Source organism: Thamnophis elegans, chromosome 14, assembly GCF_009769535.1.
Source record: "Thamnophis elegans isolate rThaEle1 chromosome 14, rThaEle1.pri, whole genome shotgun sequence".
Classification (NCBI taxonomy): domain Eukaryota; kingdom Metazoa; phylum Chordata; class Lepidosauria; order Squamata; family Colubridae; genus Thamnophis; species Thamnophis elegans.
The window spans coordinates 9,890,700-9,916,550 of NC_045554.1; the positions used below are offsets into that span (position 1 = coordinate 9,890,700).

The 25,851-nt window shown below is 42.5% G+C and overlaps 1 protein-coding gene across 1 annotated transcript in view; it reads right to left on the reverse strand.

The window, feature by feature from the left end:
- Positions 1-25,851, reverse strand: part of MAPK8IP3 (mitogen-activated protein kinase 8 interacting protein 3) — a 67,946-nt gene that overhangs the window by 39,124 nt on the left and 2,971 nt on the right. Inside the window, 11 exon segments of the mRNA XM_032230860.1 lie at positions 2,212-2,330; positions 3,354-3,382; positions 3,384-3,454; positions 4,326-4,355; positions 4,358-4,517; positions 4,519-4,569; positions 8,051-8,163; positions 8,166-8,191; positions 17,239-17,330; positions 18,152-18,222; positions 19,291-19,411. Coding sequence (XP_032086751.1) covers positions 2,212-2,330; positions 3,354-3,382; positions 3,384-3,454; positions 4,326-4,355; positions 4,358-4,517; positions 4,519-4,569; positions 8,051-8,163; positions 8,166-8,191; positions 17,239-17,330; positions 18,152-18,222; positions 19,291-19,411 — 883 coding nt within the window.

Consider the following 25,851-nt stretch of genomic DNA (forward strand, 5'->3'; position numbering starts at 1 on the left):
TGTCCTAAAACCAACAACAATAAAAAAAAATAATTCTTGAATTTTTTTTTTTAATAACTCCCTCCTCCCTTCCCCAAGACGACGATTCTGCCGTTTCCGCATCAAAAGGCATGAAATTATAAAGACAAGGTCCGCCGTGACCATAAACAGCGTGAATTTACATGAGGAAAAGCATGAGGGGCATGAGAGGGGAAGGGTCGATGTTTCTGATGAAATGGGGGTGAGGGGCTTGCAATCCCCTCATTCAACCTTGCTTTTTCTCACAGTAGCATCTGGTTTTCATTCGGGAAGAGTTTTCTCTTGCTTTCTTTGCATTGTTCTGCTTCCGGGACACCAAAGAAAAACATGAGCTTTTGTAACCAAAACCTCACTGAAACGCTTAGGAGTGTCCCGCCAGCATCTCCACCGAAACCTCAAGCATACCTTAGATGTCTACAAAGGATATTTGTCTTGTCCCACGATGGGGATATTTGTGTGTGTTCTTGAGTGGTTTGGATTCAGCTGTCACATCTGATGTATTTTATTTGTTTCTACCTCTCTATGGTGTGTGGACGAGGGAAGGAGGATGGAATAAGTTATGGTTTATTTCCGTCTGTAACCATGGCTTGCTACGGATTGCAACGGTAGCTTAGCATGACATGCAAATGGAGAGTATCATTTGTTGGTAGTTCTCTGTTTTGTTCGTGGTTTCTGTTATGTATTGAATGCATATAGTTGGGTTAAGCCCAGAAAAGCGCACAGAACACTGTTACCTTCCCACTGAAGGTGGTGCCTATTTTTCTACTTGCACTTTTACATGCTTTCGAACTGCTAGATTGGCAGAAGCTAGGACAAGGAACGGGAGCTCAGTCCGTTATGCGGCGCTAGGGACTTGAACCGCTGAACTGCCGACCTTTCTGATTGACAAGCTCAGCATCTTAACCACCGAGCCACCGCGTTGCTATAGTTAACATTTAGGGTCATCTAAAGGTTAGTTTTAGTTTAGCAGGGTTTAACACAACTATATACATTCAATATATAGGCCCTTTGGCCCTCAAACATCCTTCTAACTATCCTATAAGATGCCAAGTGAGCCCAACAATTAAAACTGGCAGGAATGAAATAGGAATTGAGCAAACAAGCTTTGAGTGAGGTGCTGTGAAGACCTGGCTCTTCCCCACAAGAATTGGGCTAGGTTGAGGGAATTGAGCTAGGAGGCGCTTTGGTCTGGCAAATCTTTGCTTTACAGATGGTTGTGAGAAGATTAGGATCATTATATAGATGGCTGTATAAGTCAAATAAAGATGTAAAGACAACAACAACCAGAAAGCTAAAGTTTGTTTAATAAACAAATGGTTTATTATCATGGTTTCTTAAATGCAACTGGCTGGGATTAATCCATAAAACATTGCTCATAAACCATAATGGCTGGGTGCACTCAACTTATTACAGCTATCTTCACTTAGCGACCACAACTGGAACCCAGAAACTTGATTGTTTAAATGAAGTGGCTGCTAAGTGAACCTGTGACTGTACAAATTATTTGCTTTGTTTTAAACTCATGGATGTGCTATCCGCTCTATATCTTATTTGCTTTACTAAATGCTTTTTGAAATCTTTGCTACAAATCTCTAACGTGCATAACTGGATAGGTTGCTTGTTTCTTGCAAGTGGAGAAAAAGTGAGAACAAAACATGATTCCAATTGGAGAATTCAGCTTTTTAAAGAAAGCAATGGCATCTTTTATAAAGGCATAGGAAACTCTATGGTTAGGAAGAGTAACTCCCTCAAAGGTGGGAGAATTGCATAGGCAAGATTCTTAGTACCCTGAGAGTAACAAAGGCATAATTACACCACAAAACTCTTTCCAATCTCGAAACTAATGGAATAAATTAAGCAAATTAATTAGAAAATGCAGAACAAAAATAGTCACAGATGTTTTAAGAGGATGCGTTTATATATACCACAGAATTCTACAGAATGCATAACCCTGATTGGTAAATAATTGCCTTTTTTATAACTATGCACTCCGGCATACATTAGATAAATCTTAGAATTTGAATTCAAATGCCACTGATTGGTTCCCCCTTTTCTTTCTTTCTAGATATTTAAATTATACAGTTAAATATCTACTGACATTGTATAATTTGGGTCCAAAACCTACTTCAAAGTATTGCTGTGAGGGTAATTGAGGTAAGGATTTTAAAGCCATGCCTTTGAAATAATCTTTACCTAGTAGATCTGCTCCTTCATCCACATCTCCAATGGCCTCTGAGCCCACTTCAGTAAGCTCGGTATACAGGGAATCAGTATTGATGCCAAAAGCTTTATTCACTATTCCTTGTGTTGGGCTATTCACATAAGAAGAAAAATTAGAAACCCGTTGCAGCAAGGAATATTTTCGTTTTCTCTCTTAATCACAGAAGGCAGTTTTTCCACCCAAATACATTTTTTAACCCTTATCCCAACCAGCAAGGGCATGTGGAAAGAAACCAGAAATTTGTAAAGAGACAGTATCTGGAAAATACATTGTACCTCGCAGAGAAATGGGAATTTATATATAATAAGGAAAAGAGGAAAGATGAGAGGAAAGGGAAGTGGAGAGATGAAGGGAGAGAGGAAAGTGAAGTAGAGCAGAGAGGAGGGGAGGAGAGAAAAGTTGAGGGAAGAGGAGAAGAAGAGAGGGAAGTAGAGAAGGGAAAGGAGGGAAGGAAATGGACGAGGGGAGAGGAGTAGGAGAGAGGGAAGGAGAGGGAAATGGGGAAGAGGGAGAGAGAAGAGGGGCGAGGAGAAGAGGAGGAGAAAGAAGTAGAGAGGGGAAAGGAGAGAGATAAATATATAGAATGTTATGGCGCAATTATGAAAATAATGTCTATAACTATGATGTACAACATTATGTATTTAAAAGAAATTATAAATGTATGAATAAGAGACTATTGGTTATAATCAGGGTGTATAAAACTATGTATATTCAAAAGGGACTGGATGCAGCCAGTACACTCCTGCAGCAAAACTGGAAATGTGATGTATTATAAAGAAAAATATACAATAAAAGTATTTATTTTTTAAAAGAAACCAGAAATTTTTTAAAAAGAAACTGTCCAGCAGTGTTACTCAACCTTGGTACCTTTAAGATATATGGACTTCAACTCCCAGGATTCCCCAGCCAGAGGAATTCTGGGAGTTGAAGTCCACACTTTTAAGTTGCCAAGGTTGGAAAACACTGCTTTAGCAGGACTGATGCTCTACAAGGAGTTGATTTAAATGACAGTGAGTAGAAATTAGACCAGCTTTATAAACTAGGGTATCTGTTTTAACAATTTCCCAATATTTGAAGCCTTTAATGGTTAAGTTTGCCCCCAAAGCATTCCGACCTGTTCCCTGGGCGTTCCAGTCTGGGGTCCTGGCCACATGTCCAACTCTGGAGTAGAGTCAATATCTTGAAAATCCGACCCTTCGTCACTGCTTCCCATTCCTGTAACAAAGGCATGGAAACTAGTAGTGGGATTCAATTTTTTTTACTACCAGTTCTGTGGGTGTGGCTTTGGGGTGTGGCAGGGGAAGGTTACTGCAAAATCCCATTTCCTCCCCACCCAAACTAACCTGCTTTCCAGCTCCATTCTCCTGTTCAGGGCAACAAAAGAAGATCGGCTGGGAGGCAGCCAGGGCAGGGCCAGCCTATTTCCCTGTTCTCTGAACTATTCAAAATTTCTGCTATCAGTTCTGCAGAACCAGTCAGAACTGGCTGAATACCACCTCTGATGGAAACCATGTATGCTCTGGAACCAACAAAGCATTTGGACCAGAGGTCGTATTCAGCCAGTTCTGACCAGTTCTGCAGAACTGGTAGCAGAAACTTTGAGTTGTTCGGAGAACTGGTAAATACCACCTCTGGCTGGCCCTGCCCCCATCTATTCTCTGCCTCCCGGGTCCCAGCTGATCAGGAGGGAATGGGATTTTGCAGTAACCTTCTCCTGGAGTGGGGTGGGAATGGAGATTTTACAGTATCCTTCTTCTGCCATGCCCACCAAGGCACCCCCACCAAGCCGTGCCACCCCACCAAGCCTTGCCCACAGAACCCACAGTAGTAATATTTTTTAAATCCCACCACTGATTTGGACTAAACATACATCAATGTTCTCTTCTCCTTCTTTTGAAAAACAAAAGCCAGCCAGGGGTGGGATTTGGTAGTTCTCCGAACCAGCCGTAACGTTAGCTACTGATTCTCCTGAACCCAGGCAAACCTGTAGCAGCCCACCCTGGACTTCCCTTCAGATTAATTTCAGGGCCACAAAACTAGCCAGGTAGATGATGAGAAGCTAAGAAGTTAAGCAGGTGCACTGTACCTATGCTCACATTCCGTGTCTCCTGGACCACTGAACTTCCATATTTCGGCTGTTCGTTTCTCCCGAGACCGTTTGTTGTTTTTGGAGGGTGACGTAGTCGTTCATCGACTCGAAGGCTGTCATTCAAGGGGGTCACAGCAGCCGAGGGCACGAGGACGTGGGAGTGTTAGATTTTGTTCCTGTGGTGCTGGGCCGTGGCGGCTGCAGAGGACTGTCCGGACTCCGACATTTCATCAGGTGGACACTGGTGTGCAACGAGGTTTGCAGAGAGGGGAGAGAAGAAGAAAAAAGGCAAGATATCAGACCAATCTTTCCCCACCCCCCCCCCTGGCTCTATTGCTGCCTTGGAGCATTAAGAAGTATGAGCGTTAAGACTCTTAAGCAACATGCAATGGAAACCACGAATGAACAACAGTGGGACACAAAGTTTCATGGTTGAGGAACCTCTTTGCTGTCAGGACGGCAAGGTCTTGAAATGAATCAATTGGGGCCTGAATGTTGGCATTGCCAAAGCCAGATGAGCAAGTGCCCAAACCTTTCCCCCCGCCCCTGCAACTTCCTTCTGCCCAGCAGGCTGCTAGAAGTGGGCCTGCTTATTCTGGCTACATCTCCATTCACTAGCAATGGGGCCTTCCAAAATTAAGTCAGTAACTGCAGTGGTTGTAGCTGCAATCCTTACAACTTCTTCTCAGACTTAAACTTCTTAATATGCTATAAATCCACATCGTATCCTATACACCCGTGATGGTGAACCTATGGCACGCGTGCCACAGGTGGCATGCAGAGCCCTCTTATGGGTGCATGCGCCATCGCAGATGCTCTTCTGGTTTCTGGCGTGCACAGGTGTTTGGGATTCCAGCGCTGCTGGCATGCACAAAGACCAGCTAGCTGGCATGCATGTGAATGCCAAAAACCCAAAGACCAAGCTGGCCGGCATGCGTATGCTTTTTGGGTTTCCAGCACTGGGGGCGCTCGCATGTGCACAGGCGTTCCAGTTTGGGCACTCAGTGCCAAAAAGGTTCGCCATCACTGCCATACACCCTAGGGTGCCTAATTAATCACCGCCTTCTTTTAGTCAACTCCAAAAGAGCTCACTTGTTAAACCGGAGATAAGCGACTCATCGTCTTCTACTTGTTCTGAACCAATCCCACTAACTCTTGCCGCTAAATCTTAAGTACTAACATTCGGTGGGCAGCAGGTTGGTTTGGTTTGGTTTGGTACATTGGATTTATATGCCGCCTTTCTCCCAAGGACTCAGGGCGGCGTACAACATTAAAAGCACATATTACAAAAGTTAAAAAATTAAATAGTATATCCCAACAAACCCAATTAGGATTAACAATAACATTTTTTAAAAAATTCAATTAAAATAACAATGATCAATAATTTAGTTTTGTTTTGTCAGGCCAGGCTGGCTTGCTTGGAAAAGCCAACTTTTTAGGGCCGTCAGAAGGACTGGAGGTCGGGGATTATACGAAGCTCCGGGGGGCCGCTCATTCCAGAGGGAAGGCGCTTCACTAATAGCAATCAAGAAACTCGAACAGCTGAGACACATAGAATTTTGAGTCCAACAATATCACCTCCTGAGCAGGAAGTTCATGGCTAACCCAGGCCTTCCCCTGTTGAATGCATGCAAATGGAGATACCACCTACCACCTTTCTTCCAATGGGACAATGGAAAGAGGCTGTGCAAAGAGAGCCTCTTTCTTCATGGCCCGTATACAATTTTGGATGAAAGAGAGACAGCAAAATGGAGTCTCCTCTCCCTCAAGCTCAAGCCCTTCCCATTTTAGTGTTGAGGACCCAGATTGTTGTTGGGGGCAATATGCTGACTCTGTAACCGCTTAGAGAGGGCTGAAAGCCCCATAAAGCGGTATATAAGTCTAACTGCTAACTGCTATTGCTAGTGTTTCAGCGGCAACCAGTTCAACACCCGGTTTGAGGGAGACGTCTAATGGAAGCAAAATAGCTTGAGCTAACAAAGATACTGCTAATTTTTAAGGGGTCACATTCATATCAATGACAATGAAGACCATGAAAAGATGGCTGCTTAACCCTTTGCAGCCATTTACATCTTTGGGCAGGTCTTGTTTTGAAGTCGCTACATCATACGCGGGTGAGATTCAAAACAATCCATCCATGATTAAACATGAGAAGATCATTTAACTAAACAATAGTGTGTTTCCTGCGCAGAGAAAGAACCTAATTTTCTTCAGAGTTCTGGGCCCACTGGGGTGATTAGCTGTTGGCATAAAGGTTTGCTTGACTACAAGCAAAGTCGGAGAAACTAAGTCTCACTGCAGTCTGTCAATCAGACAAGGGATAAAGCCATAACCAGCCTACTATCCTATGCTGTTTCCAGGACTAAGGGTAATAAACCACATTCTTTCGAAACGGAAGAAGAATAATAGGGATGGTTTAAATTCTAAAAGTCCCATCCTTGAAACAATGACCCAGATGATGAGGCACAAACGTTGCGGGTCCAGAGGAAAATTATCAGACTGAAACCACAAAAAGAGAAAATGATTCAACATGAGATAAAATATTGTCCTGACCTAGGCTTCCCCAAAAAAGCACGAGGCCGAGTCCTGGTCCCACACCAAACCCCTTTATTAAGGAATGTGAATTCCTCTCCTTCACATTCGGCAAGGCCTGGCAAACAAAATATTTCCAAGGAATATTTATGACCACAGATCTGATCTATCTGGAAAGCTGCCATGTAAATATTCCCCCGAATGAGGTGCTGGGCAAGGAAAGACTGGGCCACAGAGTCTCTGAGATCATGGAAAGAGCTTCAACACTCCTGAAATGAATCCTAAAGACCGAATGAACGAATTGTTTTCCGCAAAAGCCCCCTCCCCTTTTGCTCCTCTTTTATTTCCCATGGGAGGGGCCATCACCGTCCACCTATGACTTTACTCACTAGTCTACCCTGATTTCTGAGCTGTTCTTTTCTTCTGGCAGCTCTGTGCATAGCACACTGGGAAAAGGCTCCAGCTGTTCCTCTGCCTCACTGCTGTCTAGCTCCGAAGGCACCTGATCACTGCTAGACGGCCTCAGCACTGTCTCTGCCTCCAATGCAGAGCCCTTGGTCCAAGTCATCTCTACTGGCCCAGTTTCCTCCCCAACTTCCTCACTGTCTGACTCTGCCGCCAGCTCTGCTGGCCACTGGTGGGCCACATACAAATATTAAGCTTTCTCATCAGGGAAAGGACTGTTCCTGGAGGGAGGGGCCCCTTCATTTCATTAGAATTCTACTTCCCCCAGGTTTGTTAGAGCTTGAATTTGATTATTTTCGGGCCCATTCCAACTATATGAACATTTTGGCCCCAATCTTTCTTCCCTGCCCTTTAGGGAGCAGTACCTTCACCTCTGACAATGCTCCAAATAAGAAGTGTAGCAAATGAGCATGAAAAGGCTTACAGGCATCAGGTCATAACATATTCTGAGGTCCCTTCTAACATAGCTAAGCTCAACCTCCCCAACGGACCCAATCCGGATAATCAAAGGGAGGCATGTGGGAAGATGCAAAGAGCCATCAGTTGCCTATTCCTGGAAAGGCAGAAAATGTTAAACAAGCAAATGGGCTGGGAGTGTGGGGCGGGGGGAAATGGTTTAGGCTGCAAAGGGTTACAGACACAAAGGGTCCTTCTCCCCTGATGGAAAACAGAATCAGACAAGTAGGCAGGGAAGCTTCTCATTTCCATGATAGTTGTAAAAAAACCTTGTAGACGGAGTTGGACTGCAGCTGACTGAGGTCACTCAGGTGCCAGTGGTCCACTGCGGGGGCAATCTTGGCCCCCACCTGCCCACGTACCATATCATCTGTGAGGGGATGTTCAGAGAATTTGGACGCCTCTTCATGCTAGAATGAGAGAGCAAGAGAAAAGAGGGAGAAAGGGTCAGTGAAAACACGGCAGGCTGGAATGCACCAAAAGCACAATTAAAAAAAAGCTTGCCATAATAAATACCATAGCATTCAGAATAACAGAGTTGGAAGGGACCTGGGAGGTCTTCTAGTCAAACACTCTGGTGAAGCAAGAGACTCTGCTCCATAGAAGAGAATATTTGTAGCTTCAGGTTGAACTGTGGGGTCCTTGCTCTGTCTGGTTGTTGTTTTCTTGCAGATGTTTCATTACCCAATTAGGTTACATGATCAGTGGTAAACCAACCCCCTCTTAGCGCTGATGATGTTACCTAGTTGGGTAATGAAACGTCTGCAAGAAAACAACCAAGCTAAGAGAGCACCAAGGACCCCACAGTCTTCCTCCTGTTCCTCCTTGTCTTCTTCCTCCTCCTCCTGTATGTGTCACCACGTCCCATTTCCTTCTAGCACTGATGATGTTACCTAATTGGGTAATGAAACGTCTGCAAGAAAACAACCAAACTAAGAAAGCACCAAGGTCCCCAGAATTAGCATTCAAATGCTCTTTAGGATCCATTGTACATAAACCTGTCTCTTACATGAATTTGGGCTGAAATGAATCATCCGTGTTATTCAAGCTTGTAACAACAGGCGCTAAAGAGATGGCATGTCAAAGAAGCTTCCATATAATTCCTCAGTGCTGTGTTTCTCAAGCTCAACACTGAAAGTCAGTTGACGTCCACCTCTCTTCCAGCTTAAGAGGCATCAAATAAATGATTTAACTGTCTCACAATGACAGCCATTTTCCATTTAAAGAACAACATCCACATTAATTGGGGAAATGATCTAGGTCAGGCTCGGCAACCTTAAACACTCAAAGAGCCATTTGGATCCATTTCCCACAGAAAAGAAAACACCAGGAGCCACAGAACCTACCGGGGGTCGAAAAGCTCAATAAACGCATGTTGGTGGGTGGCACACATTAGCGGTTGTGACACATATTTTCAGCGACAGGGAGCCGCAGCAGAGGGATGAAAGAGCCACATGCAGCTCCAGAGCTGATCTAGGTGCTGAAATCTTAAGCACCACCGCTTGGGGAACAAATACACTTCACAGTGTTCTTCCCTATCCACATTCCTGACCACTAAGTTCAGAATATTCCTTATTCCAAGTATATTATAAATCAACCATCTATCAAAAAGCAACTCTGGAAGGCATACAGAAAGTTGGTCTACTAGTTCTTTTTAGTCAAATAAAGTCAAGTTTCCAATTCAAGTGCAATTTCTTCTGATGAATGTGTCCATGTGGGTTTTGTTTTTGACAACAACACAAGTAGTTTGCCACTAGATTTTCCATTTAACTCTCCATGATTAGCGACATTTGGCTAAGCATTTACATTCACGTTTAAATGTTAAATAATTCTGGTTTCTACCACACGCTAATAGGTGTCATACTAGAATTATTAAGATAAAGGTAAAGGTTCCCCTCACATCTGTGCTAGTCGTTCCTGACTCTAGGGGATGGTGCTCATCTCTGTTTCAAAGCTGAAGAGCCAGCACTGTCCCAAGACATCTCCGTGGTCATGTGGCCGGCATGACTCAACACCGAAGGCGCACGGAATGCTGTTACTTTCCCACCAAAGGTGGTTCCTATTTTTCTACTTGCATTTTTTACGTGCTTTCGAACTGCTAGGTTAGCAGAAGCTGGGGCAAGTAATGGGAGCTCACTCCATTATGCGGCGCTAGGGATTCGAACTGCCGAATTGCCGACCTTTCTGATCGACAAGCTCAGCATCTTAGCCACTGAGCCACCGCATCCCTAGAATTATTATCTCCCATCAAAATATTAACTAGGTTTAATCATGTTTCGCTTCCAGACATGTTCCTCAAGGTGTGTTGAGGGCTGCCTCGTGTTACCCCTGTCTGCTAGCAATAGCACTTACACTTATATAGCGCTTCACAGTGCTTCAAAGTCCTCTCTAAGCGGTTTACAGAGTCAGCCTCTTGCTCCCAACAATCTGGCTCTTCATTTTACCCACCTCAGAAGGATGGAAGGCTGAGTCAACCTTGAGCCTGCTGAGATTCAAACTGCCAAATTGCAGGCAGCTGGCAGTCAGCAGAAGTAGCCTGCAATACTGCACTCTAGCCACTGCGCCACTGTGGCTGGTGGACAAGACGAAAACAAACTGGTGGAGGCTGGGTTCAGATTCCACCAAAATTAGATGAAAATATATTTACTACATCAACCATTTTTTTTCCTTCTGCCACTCTCTCTTCACCAGGTAGCTGTGAAGAGGGGCACAGATTGACCTTGCCAGCGATTGGCTTCTTGAAAAATGGGTTTCAAATCTTGCACACCCAAACCACTTAGGACCTAAAGTTGCTTGTCTTGCTCTAAATGGTATGTGGATTTTGCCAGTATTTTAAATAAGATCCTTTTTCGGATTGTCTTGGAAATTGTTAGGAGATAGATATACAAAGCATGGGCTCTGCTACTGAATGATAGATCTTGTTAAGATCAAAAGAATGTATGACAAATAGCCCAAAATTTTATTAATTAAACAATGACAAGAAGCACAGAACATTATATTCTTTCTCTGTTCAATCTTAAGTGCAGATTGGCTGTGGCAAATTGACTAAAAGCACTGGATAACAATTTGGGAAACTCTAAAGTAAAAGTCCAGAAGAGCCTTCACAGCCTTGAAATTATCTTGAGTTCAGTTACTGAAATAACATTCTATCTAAGACAGTTGAATTGCTCTGAAAATAAAAGAGGACTGAGAAGATCATGGCCATGACTCAGACACTTTGGAATAGAAATAAGATAAAAACACGATCAAAAGAACAAGGGGTTGTTATAAGACACTTAATATGTAACTTAATCCTTCCCTATGTTAGGAGAGATTGACTGATAGGAATGAAAGTCAGATAGTACAAATCTATCCAAGATTGAGTTACTATCCTTTCTTTTTCCTTTGTTTTTTCCCAATGGGGGTGTGTTTCATTTTCCAGTTGTTGTCCTTTTCAAAGTTGAAAGTAGAAGGGCAAAAATACGAATTCTCCAGTTCCTAGTTTAGTAAAACACAACTGACGTGTCCAAACAACATGGAACTCCCCACAAAATCGTATTATGCTCCAACATGAGAATGTGGTTCATACACCGCCAAAGTAGAGTGAAATGCTAAATGTCGAACATCAATTTTGTCTAATCTCTTCTGCTAGCTAAGCCGCACAAATAAAAAATTGGGAGGAGGTTTTGCTCAAGCAGCTCCGTGTGTGGAGGGAGTGATTTCCTCCCCACAAAAAGAGCTTCTTTCTAGATCTATCTCACCCATGTTTTCATTTTTCTGAGAGAGAAAAGATAGCTTCCAGCTCTGACAAAGATATTTCGATATGATAATGAACTCCAGTTTCAACCAGTTTATAAACATTTCTCCTTTCTTATCCTAAAGATAAGATAAGAGGTGATTGTATGAGAATCAAACTTCTCCCTGCGTGACTCGGCTTCAGATTCCAAATGGGGTTTTAATCCATGGGAGAAGCAGCTCAAAACTTCAATGTAAAACTGAAGGTTCTGGAGGAAGCAACGAGGGAAAAGGCTGATGAGACTCCCTTAAATTCCACTGTGGAGAAGAAGTCATATTAAGGGGATAAACAGGAACAAATGTAATTTGCCTCCTGGGTGGTGGTTAATAAAATCTCCAAACTGCTCTCTTTTCCAAAAATTTACCTCTCAAGGACATGGACTTCTACCCTAGCAGGAGGCTAAGATGGGCTCTTAGAACTTTCTTAGGGGGAAAAACGAATTATCTTTTCCCTATATTTTATTGTAAAGGTAAAGGTTCCCCTTGCACATACTGTATGTGCTAGTCTTTCCCGACTCTAGGGGGCAGTGCTTATCTCCATTTCAAAGCCGAAGAGCCAGCGCTGTCCGAAGACATCTCCATAGTCATGTGGCTGGCATGACTAAACACCAAAGGCGCACCGAACGCTGTTACCTTCCCACCAAAGGTGGTTCCTATTTTTGAACTTGCATTTTTACGTGCTTTCAAACTGCTAGGTTGGCAGAAGCTGGGACAAGTAACGGGAGCTCACTCCGTTACCCAGTGCTAGGGATTCGAACCACCGAACTGCCGACCTTTCTGATCAACAAGCTCAGCGTCTTAGCCACTGAGCCACCGTGTCCACTGCATTAGCAGCAGTACAGAACAGCAAACTGATTGGTGATCAGAAGTTACATGACGATGGTGAACATGACGATGATGATGATAAGAAAAAAAAACTCAACCCCTTCCCCAGCTTAGAAAAAGTCCGCCAAATTACCTTTTTCTCCATGATGGGTGGTGACTGAAGTGACAAACACAGAACAGCCAACACAAGAGAGGTAATGGCACAAGAAGCAAGACAAGAGAACAACCATTAGAGTGTGAGACTCGTGCAAGCATGCATTGACATGTGCAGACAACATGCTCATTTGAACAGAGATTGACATGCTGGCCCAGAGCCTCAAAAAGCACATTGTGAAGCAAGGATGGTACTATCGTATGTACAGTTACACTGCGTTGCTGGTCTCCTATCTCAACATCAAGTGATGTTTCTTCATTGCATATCATCATCGTGAGACATTTTTGCAAAGATTGGAAGTAGTTGTTTCAACACTGATTCCACGGTTTTATCATTCCAACAATGGTCTCTGCATTCATGGCAGAAGATGGCAATTGTATAACATTTGCAAAAGATAAAGTTTCCCCTCGCACATATGTGCTAGACGTGCCCGACTCTAGGGGGCGGTGCTCATCTCAATTTTCAAAGCCAAAGAGCCAGCGCTGTCCAAAGACGTCTCCGTGGTCATGTGGCTGGCATGACTCAACTCCGGAGGGGCATGGAATGCTGTTACCTTCCCACCAAAGGTGGTTCCTATTTTTCTATTTGCATTTTTACATGCTTTAGAATTGCTAGGTTGGTAGAAGTGGGGCAAGTTAACAGGCGCTCACTCCATTACACACTAGGGATTTGAACCGCTGAACTGCCAACCTTCTGATCGACCAGTTCAGCGTCTTAGCCACTGCCCCCTCTTTGCAAAATATAGTAAGCCAAAATTTTCTAGAATTCTTGTTTTGGAGTAGAATTCTTTGAAACAAGCTAGGGATCAGAAACCAAGAACACGTCATAGCTTTTTAGTTCTAGCTTCCTCTTGGGAGTGGATCAAATAAAAATGGGGGGGGGTTAATAGTATTGAAACAGATAATAATTACATGTGACTAGATCTTATAATGTTACATTGAAGGACAGAGACTACTTGAATGGAAGACTCTGGACATAACCCTTAATGCTTAACTCATTTCATAATCTCAGGATATAAATATGTATTTCTCCCTGTGTAATTCCTTTTTCTTTTTTTTAATCCTATGGAGCCAAATCTTTGATCGTGAAAGCAGAGAGAAAAAGGATTAAACATCCCAAAATAAATCAGTCCCTTTTTATGTGGAAATAACTACTCCTGGAGTTCTAATTATGGTTTTTCCATGTAATATTTCAACTGACTTATTGACAATTTTCTACTAAAACTGTACCAGGAACACACGTGCAGATATACTGTATGTTCTAATAAGAACTGCTGATTTCCTCCTAATGGTGACAACTGGGAAGAATGTAGTAAGTAAGTTTATAAATTGGCTTTTGATTGCCTTCATCTAAAAACTCAAGAATTGTTTATTGGTTGTGGAGGACTGGAGGTATACATTTCATCAGTGAATTCCCAAAACGGCTTACAAATTGCCAACATTTCAGGGAAAAATTCAAAACTTTAAAAATAGCAGGATTTAAAAGAACAACAGCAAAGAGGGGTAGATGACTCTCAAATCTGGCTTCATACTATTTCACATTTTAGTGATCAGCATTCCACACGTATTTGTCCTAGTAGTAACTATCACCATCTTCTTGGAGTTAGGATACATTTCTCCTAGACCATGAGCAAAATGCTTGGACTACTCTTCATCTCTATCCAATTCATCCTATACCTAGCTTCCCCCTTACTCAATAAAATAAACAGTTATTGAAATCTGAGAAGCTGAGTACTTCTCATCCACAAGATCTATGAATTAATTCAAACTTTATGATCAGACCATACAAATATATGTTCTTATATCTCATTACACACCAATAATATTTTCCCAAGGTAGGGTGTAAAGTACCCTAACGATGCCTGCTTCATAATAAGCAACCCGACATTGTAATACAAAAAGCAGTGATTTATTAACAGCTTCATTAGGGCAGCCATCTTTTTTGCTTTCTTTATCTGCTTCTGAACTTTGCCAGTGTTACTGTCCTCCCTTCAATCTATGTCATAAATCACATTATCCAATAGCTTCATTCATCTCAACCCAGCTACTGTAATCTGAGATCCAAGCCGACACTCTGCATGGAATGTTAACACAGAGAGTTGACATAGGGTTTCCCAACCACTTGAAGATGTGTGGACTCTACAGAATTCTGCGAGCTGGCTGGGGAATTCTGGGAGTTGAAGTCCGCACGTCTTCAAGTGGCCAAGATGGGGAAACACTGTCTTAAGCAGAGGTGGTATTCAGCCAGTTCTGACCGGTTCTAGCGAACAGGTAGCGGAAATTTTGAGTAGTTTGGAGAACCGGCAAATACCACCTCTGGCTGGCCCCGCCCCCATCTATTCTCTGCCTCCAAAGTCCCAGCTGATCAACTGGGTCTTCTGCTGCCCTGCAAAGCAGAACGGAGCTGGAAAGCAAGTTAGTGGGATGGCAAGGAAATGGGGATTTTGCAGTAACCTTCCCCTGTAGAGGGAGGAAATGGGGATTTTACAGCATCTTTGCCCTGGAATGGGGAGAAAATGGGGATTTTACAGTATCCTTGCCCTTGCACCCCACCAAGCCATGCCACGCCTACAGAACTGGTAGTATTTTTTTTTAATCCCACACTGGTCTTAAGGGATCCTCCATCCCTGTGCTCACCCTGTAGAAGAGCTGCTTGCCCAAATCAGTTGTTGCCGTATTATTTTTGAGTTGCAAAAAAGAAGGCAAGCTTCTCAAACTCATAGCGAGAAACTCCAATGGAAGCAAGCCACAAGGAATGCATGTTCAGTTAAATCTCATGGGAAAATGTCCTTCACCTCAATAACCTCAAGAATTATGGAACACGTTCTGTGCTCATATGCACGCCCCCATTCTAAAGAACATAGGATGTCCCCACTTTTTTTTAAAAAAAAAAACCGAGCACAATCGCAGTGCAAACCACATGCAGAGGTGAGATAAGCAAGGAGAACGGTGGGATACAAGTACAGCCAGTTGCAAGCCAAGTACAAAAGAACGTGCATTGACTGGGATGAAGGAAAAAGACTCCTGACATTGGGTGGTGGCTCAGAGAAGATTTACACAGAACACCAATCCCCACACCCTGTAGGGATTTAATTAAACAACGTTCTTTTCTCTATAGTAAGTGAATAGCAAGTCTATTCACTCTGAAGATGGACAACTTGGTCCAACGTAGAAGAAATTAATGCTCTTGCTGTCTCCATGATCTCAGTCTCTGTTCTATCCCCATCTTTGTAATTTATAACCCCATTTCATGGTGGGTCGGTGCCTGCCTAGGGCAGAAGGCATCTGAAAGCAAGAGGCTGCAGATAATCATCCTTATTGGGCTCCATTCCCCACCGCAAACTGTAAGCTGTTAAGACGGAGTCAGAAAAAGCTTTTGACCTGGTAAAAGGTATTCCTCGACCTGCAACAATTCATTTAGTGACCGTTCGAAGTTACAACAGCCCTGAAAAAGTGAATTATGACCATTCTTCACCCTTACCATGGTCATGTGATCAAAATTCTTGGCAATTGTCTCATATTTATGACAGTTGCAGTGTTCCGGGGTCAATGGGGAAGCCAGATTCACTTAACCACCATGTTACTAACTTAACAATTGCAGTCATTCATGTAACAACCGTGGCAAGAAAGGCTGTAAAATGGGGCAAAATTCACTTGACCACAGTCCTGCTTAGCAACAGAAATTTTGGGCTCAGTTGTGGTCATAAATCAAGGACTACATGTACAAGTGTAGCTCTCCAGAGAAGGAGCCCAGTCTTTTCAAAAGAAATTTGCAAGCCTAAAAAAAGCACATCTGCTTTAAGAGATGCATTTACTTCAAGGGGATTTATTTAATCTCGCACTCCAAATTATTTTCAAAGCCTTCATAGCTTCAGTTTATAGCCCTTAAACTAGAACAGGGAGACACAAATATAATTTCCAGCAGTTTGGCCTTTGGACTCTATTTTAAAGTGTTTGTTTCTAATCTCAAGGAAACCAGACTTCCTAAGAAGGAAAGAGTAAATTGGGGAAAAAATAGGGGGGAATAAAACCACCTTAAAATTTATATTCATCTTTTCAAATCATTTTTTAAAAACTCTGCTGTGATACGAAATGCATTATGGTTCGCTACTCTTTGGTTTGAAATCATGCTTCGCAACCAGAGGTGGGTTCCTACCGGTTTGGACTGGTTTGGCCGAGTAGGTAGTGACTTGGCCGGACACACGCCCTAACCGGTTCTATGCTCGAGGCCGCCATCTTGATTTTCTGTTTTGCACATGCGCAGAACAACTGTCATTGGAAAAATGTATTTTTCCTTTTGTTGTGTGCAAACGTTTTTTTTGCGCATTACCAGTAGTAATGCTGGCGGGAACCCACCCCTGTTCACAACATCTGGACAAGGAAGTACTGAACCTCTGTAGATGAAGGTCTAAACCAGCTTTTAAAGGACCATGCCAAGGGGAGGGGGGACAGTGAAACAAGCTGTGTAACACAACTAGAGGCACTTTAAGCATTTTTCCTTCACTCTCCCCATGCAGATCCCACCATCGTAATTCACCCTCTTCCCAAATGGCCGAGGCTCAGAGATGCAGCCTGGCTCATCTCTCGTCCCAAGATGCTCATTTCGGTTACGTGAAGAGAAACATCTACGCAAGATCAGACCAGTCTTTTTGCCCTTGAAACTCTTTACTTCCACAGGGGCAGAGCCCAGGGGGCACACCCTTACCTTCTCCCAGATAGACCACTCTCGTTTTGGCTATTTCCAGCGACCTGCTGCATTTTGGACCTCTCAATGTGCTCCACATAGGTTTGGATCATCTTCCAAGGAAAGGGAAGAAAAAGAAACGACAGTACTTAATTCCCCACTAATTTAGAATTGTACTCAAGTCCAACATTTTCTGATCTGGAAAATGGCTTTTTTTTCTCCTTCTTTTATTTTATATTAAAAAATAGGGTTCTGTCTTTTTCTGTATAGCAGAGACAGAACTTACAAACCTCCAGCTAAAATTGAGCTGCGGTGGCGCAGTGGTTAGAATGTGATATTGCAGGCTACTTCTGCTGACTGCCAGCTGCCTGAAGATTGACTCAGCCTTCCATCCTTCTGAGGTCAGTAAAACGAGGACTCAGATTGTTGGGGGGACAATATGCTGACTCTGTAAACCAGTTAGAAAGAGCTGCAAGGCACCGTGAAAGCGGTATATAAGTCTGAGTGTTATTGCTATTGCTGTAGCTGATTGGACATTGCATTAGGAGCCCTGGTGGCACAGTGGTTAGAATCTGGTATTGCAGGCTGACTCTGCCCGCAGTCTGGAGTTCAATCCTGACTGATTGACTCAGCTTTCCATCCTTCTGAGGTGGGTAAAATGAGAAGCCAGATTGTTGGGGGCTAATAGGCTGACTCTGTAAACCACTTAGAGAGGGCTGTAAAGCACTGTGAAGCAGTATATAAGTCTAAGGACTATTGCTAAGTGCTATGGTACTGCAATTCCCACCACACTAGAACAGAAGATAAGAGAAGATGAGCACCTAGTCCCCTAAATCTGACAGCAGTTAGAGTTACTGCTGTCATTTACTTTTAGACCTGTACATTCTAACTAATAATAATCAGCTTTCATCCATCCTAGTAAAGGGGGAGATACCTCTGTATGCCGCTGGTGTAGAGCATTGTACTCTTTCTTCATTTCGGATTCACGCTCCTCCAACCGGGAAACTGTCCATTATTTTAAAAAAGAAAAGAAAGTAGGTTGAGGAGAAATGGATCACTCTGAGAAAGAGGATACTAACAAGTTGTAAATGGAATGAGGGCACTTCTTCAAGCTTGCTCTACTTTACTCCCAGTGCCTTCGCTATAACATTACAAATCAACAAAAGAGTAGGTTGTGCCTCAACTTCCTGGTGGTTTAATTGATATGGCACATACCTTTCAGGTAGAGATCTTAAGATTCAGTCTCTGAACTTTTAAACCAAGCTAGAAATAGCCACACCTTGAGCCTAGCCAAACTTCAGTGTTGTGGCCCACCAGTGGCCAGAAGAGCTGGCAGCAGATTTGGACAGTGGGGAGGTTGGGAAGGGACATGGGCCAGTCCTGGAGTCTGGGGAAGGCTCTGATGAGGGCTCTGTGTTGGAGGCAGAAAGGGGGCCAGAGCCGTCCGACAGTTATCAGCTGCCTTCAGAGTCAGATATCAGTGAGGCGGAAGAACAGCTGGAGCCTTTCCCAGTGTGCACATGTGCAGAGTTGCCAGACGAAGGGAAGAGCTAAAGAACAGGGGTCGACTTGAGAGTAAGGCTACAGGTGGACAATGAATGGCCCCTCCCAGAGGAAATAAAAGGAGCAAAAGGGGAGTGGAGTTTGCAGGAGAGAATTAGTTTGCTTCATTGGTTCATGACTCTCCGAGGCTCCTTGCCAAGTTCTGCAGATATCGGCCTGGCAGCTCTCCAAGCCAGATAAAGTCTGTGACTGTAAATCCTCCCTTGGAAGACTTTGCTGGATGTGAATGAGCAGAATTCACAGTCAATTAATAAAAGAGGTTTTTGTCAGGACAAGGAGTTTGCTCCATGCTCTTGGGAAGCCTGGGTCAGAACATTCAGGTCTATCTAATGCAATGGCGTCTTTATAAAAATTTGGATCTGGTTCCCTATGCAAGCTTATTTGGAGGGCTAGGAATTTAAGCAGGAACTTTTTACATTCCACTAAATGCTTTACCTCTGAAGCCAACCAGTGCTATCTGGTATGGCATGCAGTAGGATATGGCCAAATTCTGTTAATGACTATACTCACTCTGGTCTGCATAGTTCTTGGCCTTCAGCTCCAGCTGCCGTGTTTGAAATTCCAGATGTTCCACCTGAACCTGCAATTCTTTCTTTTCCTGTTCCAGAGCATCTTCAAATTCAATAAATTTCTATTAAAAACATAAATAATAGAAAGGAGTGATTTGAGCAGAGAAATTGTGACTTTTTACTGCAAGCTGTAATCAATCAAAAGCTGTTCCTTCTTACAAATAGTGCAATTTTCCTATGAAAATGAATATTTTTAAGCATATAACAACTGTCACTTGGATAAATTAGCATTTTGAAGTCTTATTTTTTATTTTAAAAAATTGTTTTGGCTTTGCACCATTTTTTTCTGCACTGTAACATTTCTTCCTTTGTCTGCAGTCCTGGATTCATATCCGAAGGCAAACACAAAAATTGAAATAAATAATTACAATCTTTACACCATGCATAACTTTGGCCAATTCCCCATTATTGACCTGAAGCACAATCTACCACTCCATGTGTTCATACAAAAGTCTCCATGATCTACTGTCTACATCAGGGGTCCCCAACCTTTTGGACCTCAGGGGCCACTAAATTCATAATTTTAAATCCCGCAGATCACTCATATGATCTGCCTAATGACCGGCTGGGTGGGCGTGGCTAGGTGGCCATGTGACTGGGTGGGCGTGGTCAACTCCATGTCACTAACATTGAGGGGCTACTCACCCCTCCCCTCCCAGCCACTCCGACTGCCCCCCCGGGCTCCTTAGGGCCCCAACAGGAAGCAATTGCTGGAGCTAAGCAGCCGCCACAAGAAAGAGTTGACAAAACAGCTCAGTTCAAATTGGATCTGACCGAGAAGGAGGCTCAGCAGAAGCACCTCACTGAGGACTAGGAGCATAGGCTTTCCTGGCAGAGGGAAGGCCTGCAGGAGTGCAAGGCCAGGGACTGGCCCCTGGAGGCTCAGCGGGCTGAGCAGCACTTCCCTCCAGCCTTCGCCCAAAGCCCCACACCAGGAGGCAGAAGCAGACCCCAAGTTGGAATTTCTGCCCCCCTCCCACCCACACAAAATGACCCCGAAGGGGGATACACTCTGCAGCAACACAAGTGTTCATTGCATGCATCCAGCCCGGGGGGTTTAGTTTGAGGACCACTGATTTAGTGCAATATAAAAAATGCAAATAATTTTTCTGCGGACCTCCAATATTTTTCGCGAACCTCCAGTTGGTGACCGATGGTCTCCATCACCAATTCCCAATCCACCTTGTTTTCTTTTGTTGGTAAACCATGCCACTGACTGCTTCCTCTCGATCTCTAATTTCCCCCCTCTATTTATTAAACTAATATACATAGCAACAACATCTACAATTTCTTTTTTTAAAAACTCATCAAATAATAAAAACCCATTTTTAAAAAACCAGTTTCCGTTACAGCAACAAACATAATCAAATCAGCCGCTTCATTGGCTCCAATCTCTATTCATGGTCCCCAGGCTTTCTGACAAAACCACGTTTTATGGCTCTTTGAAAAAACAACAGGGTGGGAGCCATCTGTACCTTTGGGGGAATAATGTTTCATAAAGAAGGGGCCGCTACTGAGAAGGTCCTTTTTTGTGGTCCCAACAGATGTAGATGTATTAGAGGAGAGGCTGTCCTACAAAGATTTTTGCTCCTGGGGAGGAAGGCTATGGCAAATCTAGACAGCATATTAAAAAGCAGAGACATCAATCACCCTGCAACAAAAGTGTGTATAATCAAGGCTATGGTTTTCCAAGTTGCAATGTATGGCTGTGAAAGTTGGACCATAAGGAAGGCTGAGCGCCAAAGAATTGAGGCCTTTGAACTACGGCGCTGAAGAAGACTCCTGTGAATCCCTTGGACTACAAGATGATCAAATCAGTCAGTCCGAGAGGAGATCAACCCTGGCTGCTCTTTAGAAGGCCAGATCTTGAAGAGGAAACTCAAAGACTTTGGCCACCTGATGAGAAGGAAGGACTCACTGGAGAAGAGCCTCATGCTGGGAAAGATTGAGGAAGGGGACAGCAGAGAAAGAGGTGGCTGGATGGAGTCACCGAAGCAGTAGGCATGAGCTTAAATGGATTCCAAAGGATGGTAAAGAACCGGAAGGCCTGGAGGAATGTTGTCCATGGGGTCGCAATGGGTCGGACACGACTTCGCAACTAACAACAAGTCCTACAAACAGCCTGGCCTCAAGTCTTGTAGGGCTTTAAAGGTAAAAATAACCAGCACCTTGAATTGTCAACCTTCTTAGCATGATTCTACCTAGTGGAAAAATATTTACCCATCAGGACCTGTGATCTGGCAGAGTGCCACTTTTTTCTTCATTGTTTTCACAAGACAAAGCGATCAAAACTGATACATTTTAGGAAACTGACAAATAATCAACAAAAACTCCGTTTAGTATCCATCACTGGTTTTCAGAAAACTCCAATGAAGCAAGGAGACGATAAGGAATCTAGTCTATTGTATACTTCTATTCTTTGTCCATAAAATACTGAATTCTATTCTGTTGAACTAGAAACTTAGAGAGAAGCTAGTTTTCAAAATAATTACTAGTACAGTAAAAACTATATTCATAGTCTGTGATGCTACCGTATCCTTAATAAAAAAAACCAATCCAGAAGTCTTGACTACCTGAATAATTCTAATTTTATGCTAGCAAAGAAGTGGAAATGAACCAATGTCTATGAATGTGATTATCATTCAAAGCCAAACCATGCTAAAATCTTTTATTACAGAAACTCAGCACCCTGGAGTTTTATTCCTCTTCTGCCAATTTAAGTCATAAGCTTCAAATGCCCAACTGGGGAAGGACGACAGCTCAGTGTATACACTTTGAAGGCAGAATGCTCCAATACGTATTTGATTTTTAAAAAAAGATTCTAGTAGCAGATGATGTGAAAACCCTGGGGCTGGGTGCCAGAGAACCCTATTCCTGTTTAAACAATATGCTGCTAAATAGACAAAAGGCCCAGACACCTATCATTTTGATTTCTCTTAAACAACTGTCGGTGGCAAACGGTTTCACAAATTAACACGTATCAATAAGCTTTATTCCCCCTTTTCTATCAGGATGTAATTTCTAAGTAGGATATCTGGCACCTCTAGCTAGAGGAACCAAGACCTTTTTTGCATTGGTCATCTCAGAGAGATGCTGCTACTCAACCTAATAATTAATGTTATTTTAAGTAGACACAATAGACTAGACTAGACTAGACTAGACTAGACTACTAGACTAGAGTAGAGTAGAGTAGATAGTTGGAAAGGATCTTGGAGGTCTTCTAGTCCAACCCCCTGCTTAGGCAGGAAACCCTATACCATTTCAGACAAATGGTTATCCAATCTCTTCTTTAAAACTTCCAATATTGGGCCATGTACAACTCTGAAGGCAAATTGTTCTACTAATTAATTGTTCTAACTATCAGGAAGTTGATTGTATGGAATACTAAGACCGGGTTCCCAAATGTTCTGGTTTGTCTAATCATAGTTTACTGAAATGTGCTCATTAAAGCCAAGTCAAAATGAAACAAATCATATCAAGGCTTAAAATCTCTATTCTGACTGTAGAGGTGTTAATAGTGAAACATTGGCAGATACATGCCAGATTCATTTCACCTTCCCATTACAGAAAGGGGAGGGGGGGCAGAGGTGTACAAATGGGTTAGTTGGAGAACCGAAACTTCTACAGTCCCATGGAAGCTTGCGAAAATCAGGAAACTTTTCAAGGACATATTGACAGGTGTGAAGAGGAAGGCAGATGGTTCCCATAACAAGATAACTGGTTTACATGGTTTACATGGGATCCTGGGGGTTGGGCTGGGAAATTCATTATCTAATACTGTGAACTGGTGCTAGAGAATTTCAGAGCTACTGTATTTTTTGGATTATAAACTGCACCTTTTTCCCTCAAAAAGAGGCTGAAAATCTGGGTGCGTCTTATACACTGAATACAACATTTTTTGCCTCCTGAAACCTGGCTGTTTTTTGCTCAATTTTGCACACACACCCCAGCCCCCAGGAGCACTCTATAAGTTCCCTAAAGGCTACGCATGCCCTTTTTTTGACAAAAAGGGCCCATTTTCGCAAAAAAAAACTGGCTGTTTTTGGGAGGTCTGTAGAGTGCAAAAACTTTTTTTTTTAAATTTGCCTCTTCAAAACCTTGATGCGTCTTATACTCTAGTCTAGTGCATCTTATACTTCAGAAAATACGGTACTTTTACCTCAACAGTACCATGTTATATATTCAATAAACCAATAAGGCTTTCATAAATGATCCTGGACTTTCATTTAGATACTCAAGCTCACTGTTGACAAGAAGTCATACATGCAACCGGGTTTCCCAACCTAAACAAGTTCCAGGTTGACGTGTATGGATTTCAACTCCCAGAATTCCCCAAGAAGCATATCTGGAACTTGCTTAGATTGGAAGACTTTGGTATACAGCCATTGAGGTAAATGAGGATAGGTATATATTTATGCACAGATTAACAGATTTTCTCTTTCCCTCTCAATGATTTCAGGAATTTAATGTTTGTGATAGATATGCCCATGTTTGTGTAGAGGGCAAAGGAAATGGATTTGAAGGATAAGAGGACAACCAAGCCAGAGAAAAATTTCCTGACCTTGGGCCAAGAAAGTAATTTGAGAAAACATCTCAGAGAAAATCCTTCTTAGTTCACACAAAAGAAAAAAGGAGGGTGAAAACACATCATGTTGGTTTCTTTTCCTGTCTACCTAAATACAGACGTGTAATTTGGGGGAAGGGTAATGAAAAACTCAATTAAGAAAGCAACAAAATTCAGAACCATTCAGGACAATTTAATGTGTTTTTCTAGGGATTTTAGCCACCTTCACGTTTCTATCACATTTGTACATATTTCTTCTACTATTCTCACAACCGTCTATCAGAAAACTGCAAAAACTAGCAAAACTGTTTGGCAAAACACACATTTATATTTCCCACTATGCCATAGTTCATGTTCACCGTGCTTTATTGAGTCATAATGATTGCACAGGAACAAAACATTAAGCCATAACAGATAGGTTTACATACTTTTGGTTCAGAAGTCATCAAAAAAGCACAACAAAGAATGTTCTTTCTGAACTAACTCAGAAAGCTCAAACTGCCCAAGGAGTTGCTGATACAGTTCTATAGAGGAATTATTGAGTCTGTCATCTGCACCTCCATCACTGTCTGGTTTGGCTCTGCAACCCAACAAGACAGACAGAGACTTCAGAGAATAATTAGAACTGCAGAAAAAACAATGGCTACCAACCTGCCTTCCATTGAGGACCTGTACACTGCAGGAGTCAAAAAGAGGGCTGAAAATATTACAGACCCCTCTCATCCTGGACATAAATTGTTACAACTCTACCCTCAAAACGACGCTATAGGCACTGCACCAGAACAACTAGACACAAAGATAGGTTTTCCCGAATGTCATCACTCTGCTAAACAAATAATTCCCTTAACATTGTCAAACTATTTACTAAGTTGCATTACTATTACTATTAATCTTCTCATTGTTCCTATCATCCACCTCCTCCCACTTACTGTATGACTGTAACTTTGCTGCTTGTATCCTTACGATTTATATCAATTGTTTCCTAGTATGATTTGATTGCTTATTTGTACCCTATGACTATCATTATTTGTTGTACCTTTTCTTTTATGTACACTGAGAGTATATGCACCAAAGACAAATTCCTTGTGAATCCAATCACACTTGCCAATTAAGAATTCTATTCTATTCTATAAAAAAAGCATATGCTAAATCCAAACCAGAATACAGATTATGCTGAGCCTAATACGTGTACCCAGCTACAGCTAACATATAAACATAGTGCAGCATATTCTCTTTCAGTACATCTATAGTACTCATAATGTTCTAACAACCAACCATTTCTTCCCTAATCTTAGGATTTAGAGACCTGGTCCAGTCAAAATGCAGCAAATTTCTCTTATTGTTTTATCCAGAGAAAGACGCGGGTAACTTAATTCAGTTATTGGAAATCAGCACAACTTCAATAGCCTAAGTCTACACACCTGCCCATACAGAAGATAAATCCCCCTGGTTTTAACTTTGCCTGGATCGTGATTATAATATTTTGTGAGCCACCCTACATAAAGCAAGATCACGTCATAAGAAAAAAATGTACTGAAAGTTGTCGAGAATGAGAAATTGGATTTGTTTCTAATTTAGGCAAGATTAAAGGAACTGTATTAATGCACTTGTGATGGTTGTCAGAGTGTGTTAGCCACAAAGTGCTTTTACAGAAATGGACGATGTAATTATGCAGGAGCTCTCATTTCTGTTCCATGGACAGCTGCCCACCTCGGTCCTAGTCACACCATTGGTAGAAATACAATGGGAGTCCAAGCTTCCTTGCTGACTTAATAGAAAGACACATCCAAGAAAGACGAATCTGGGAAAATAAAGAAGATTCATCCTGACAGCACCACCTTCAATGTTGAAACTGCTGCCTCCCATCTCAGCAAGATATCATCAATAAAGCAACATTTTAAAAAGAATGAAATCGAAACAACATTGCCAATCTACAAA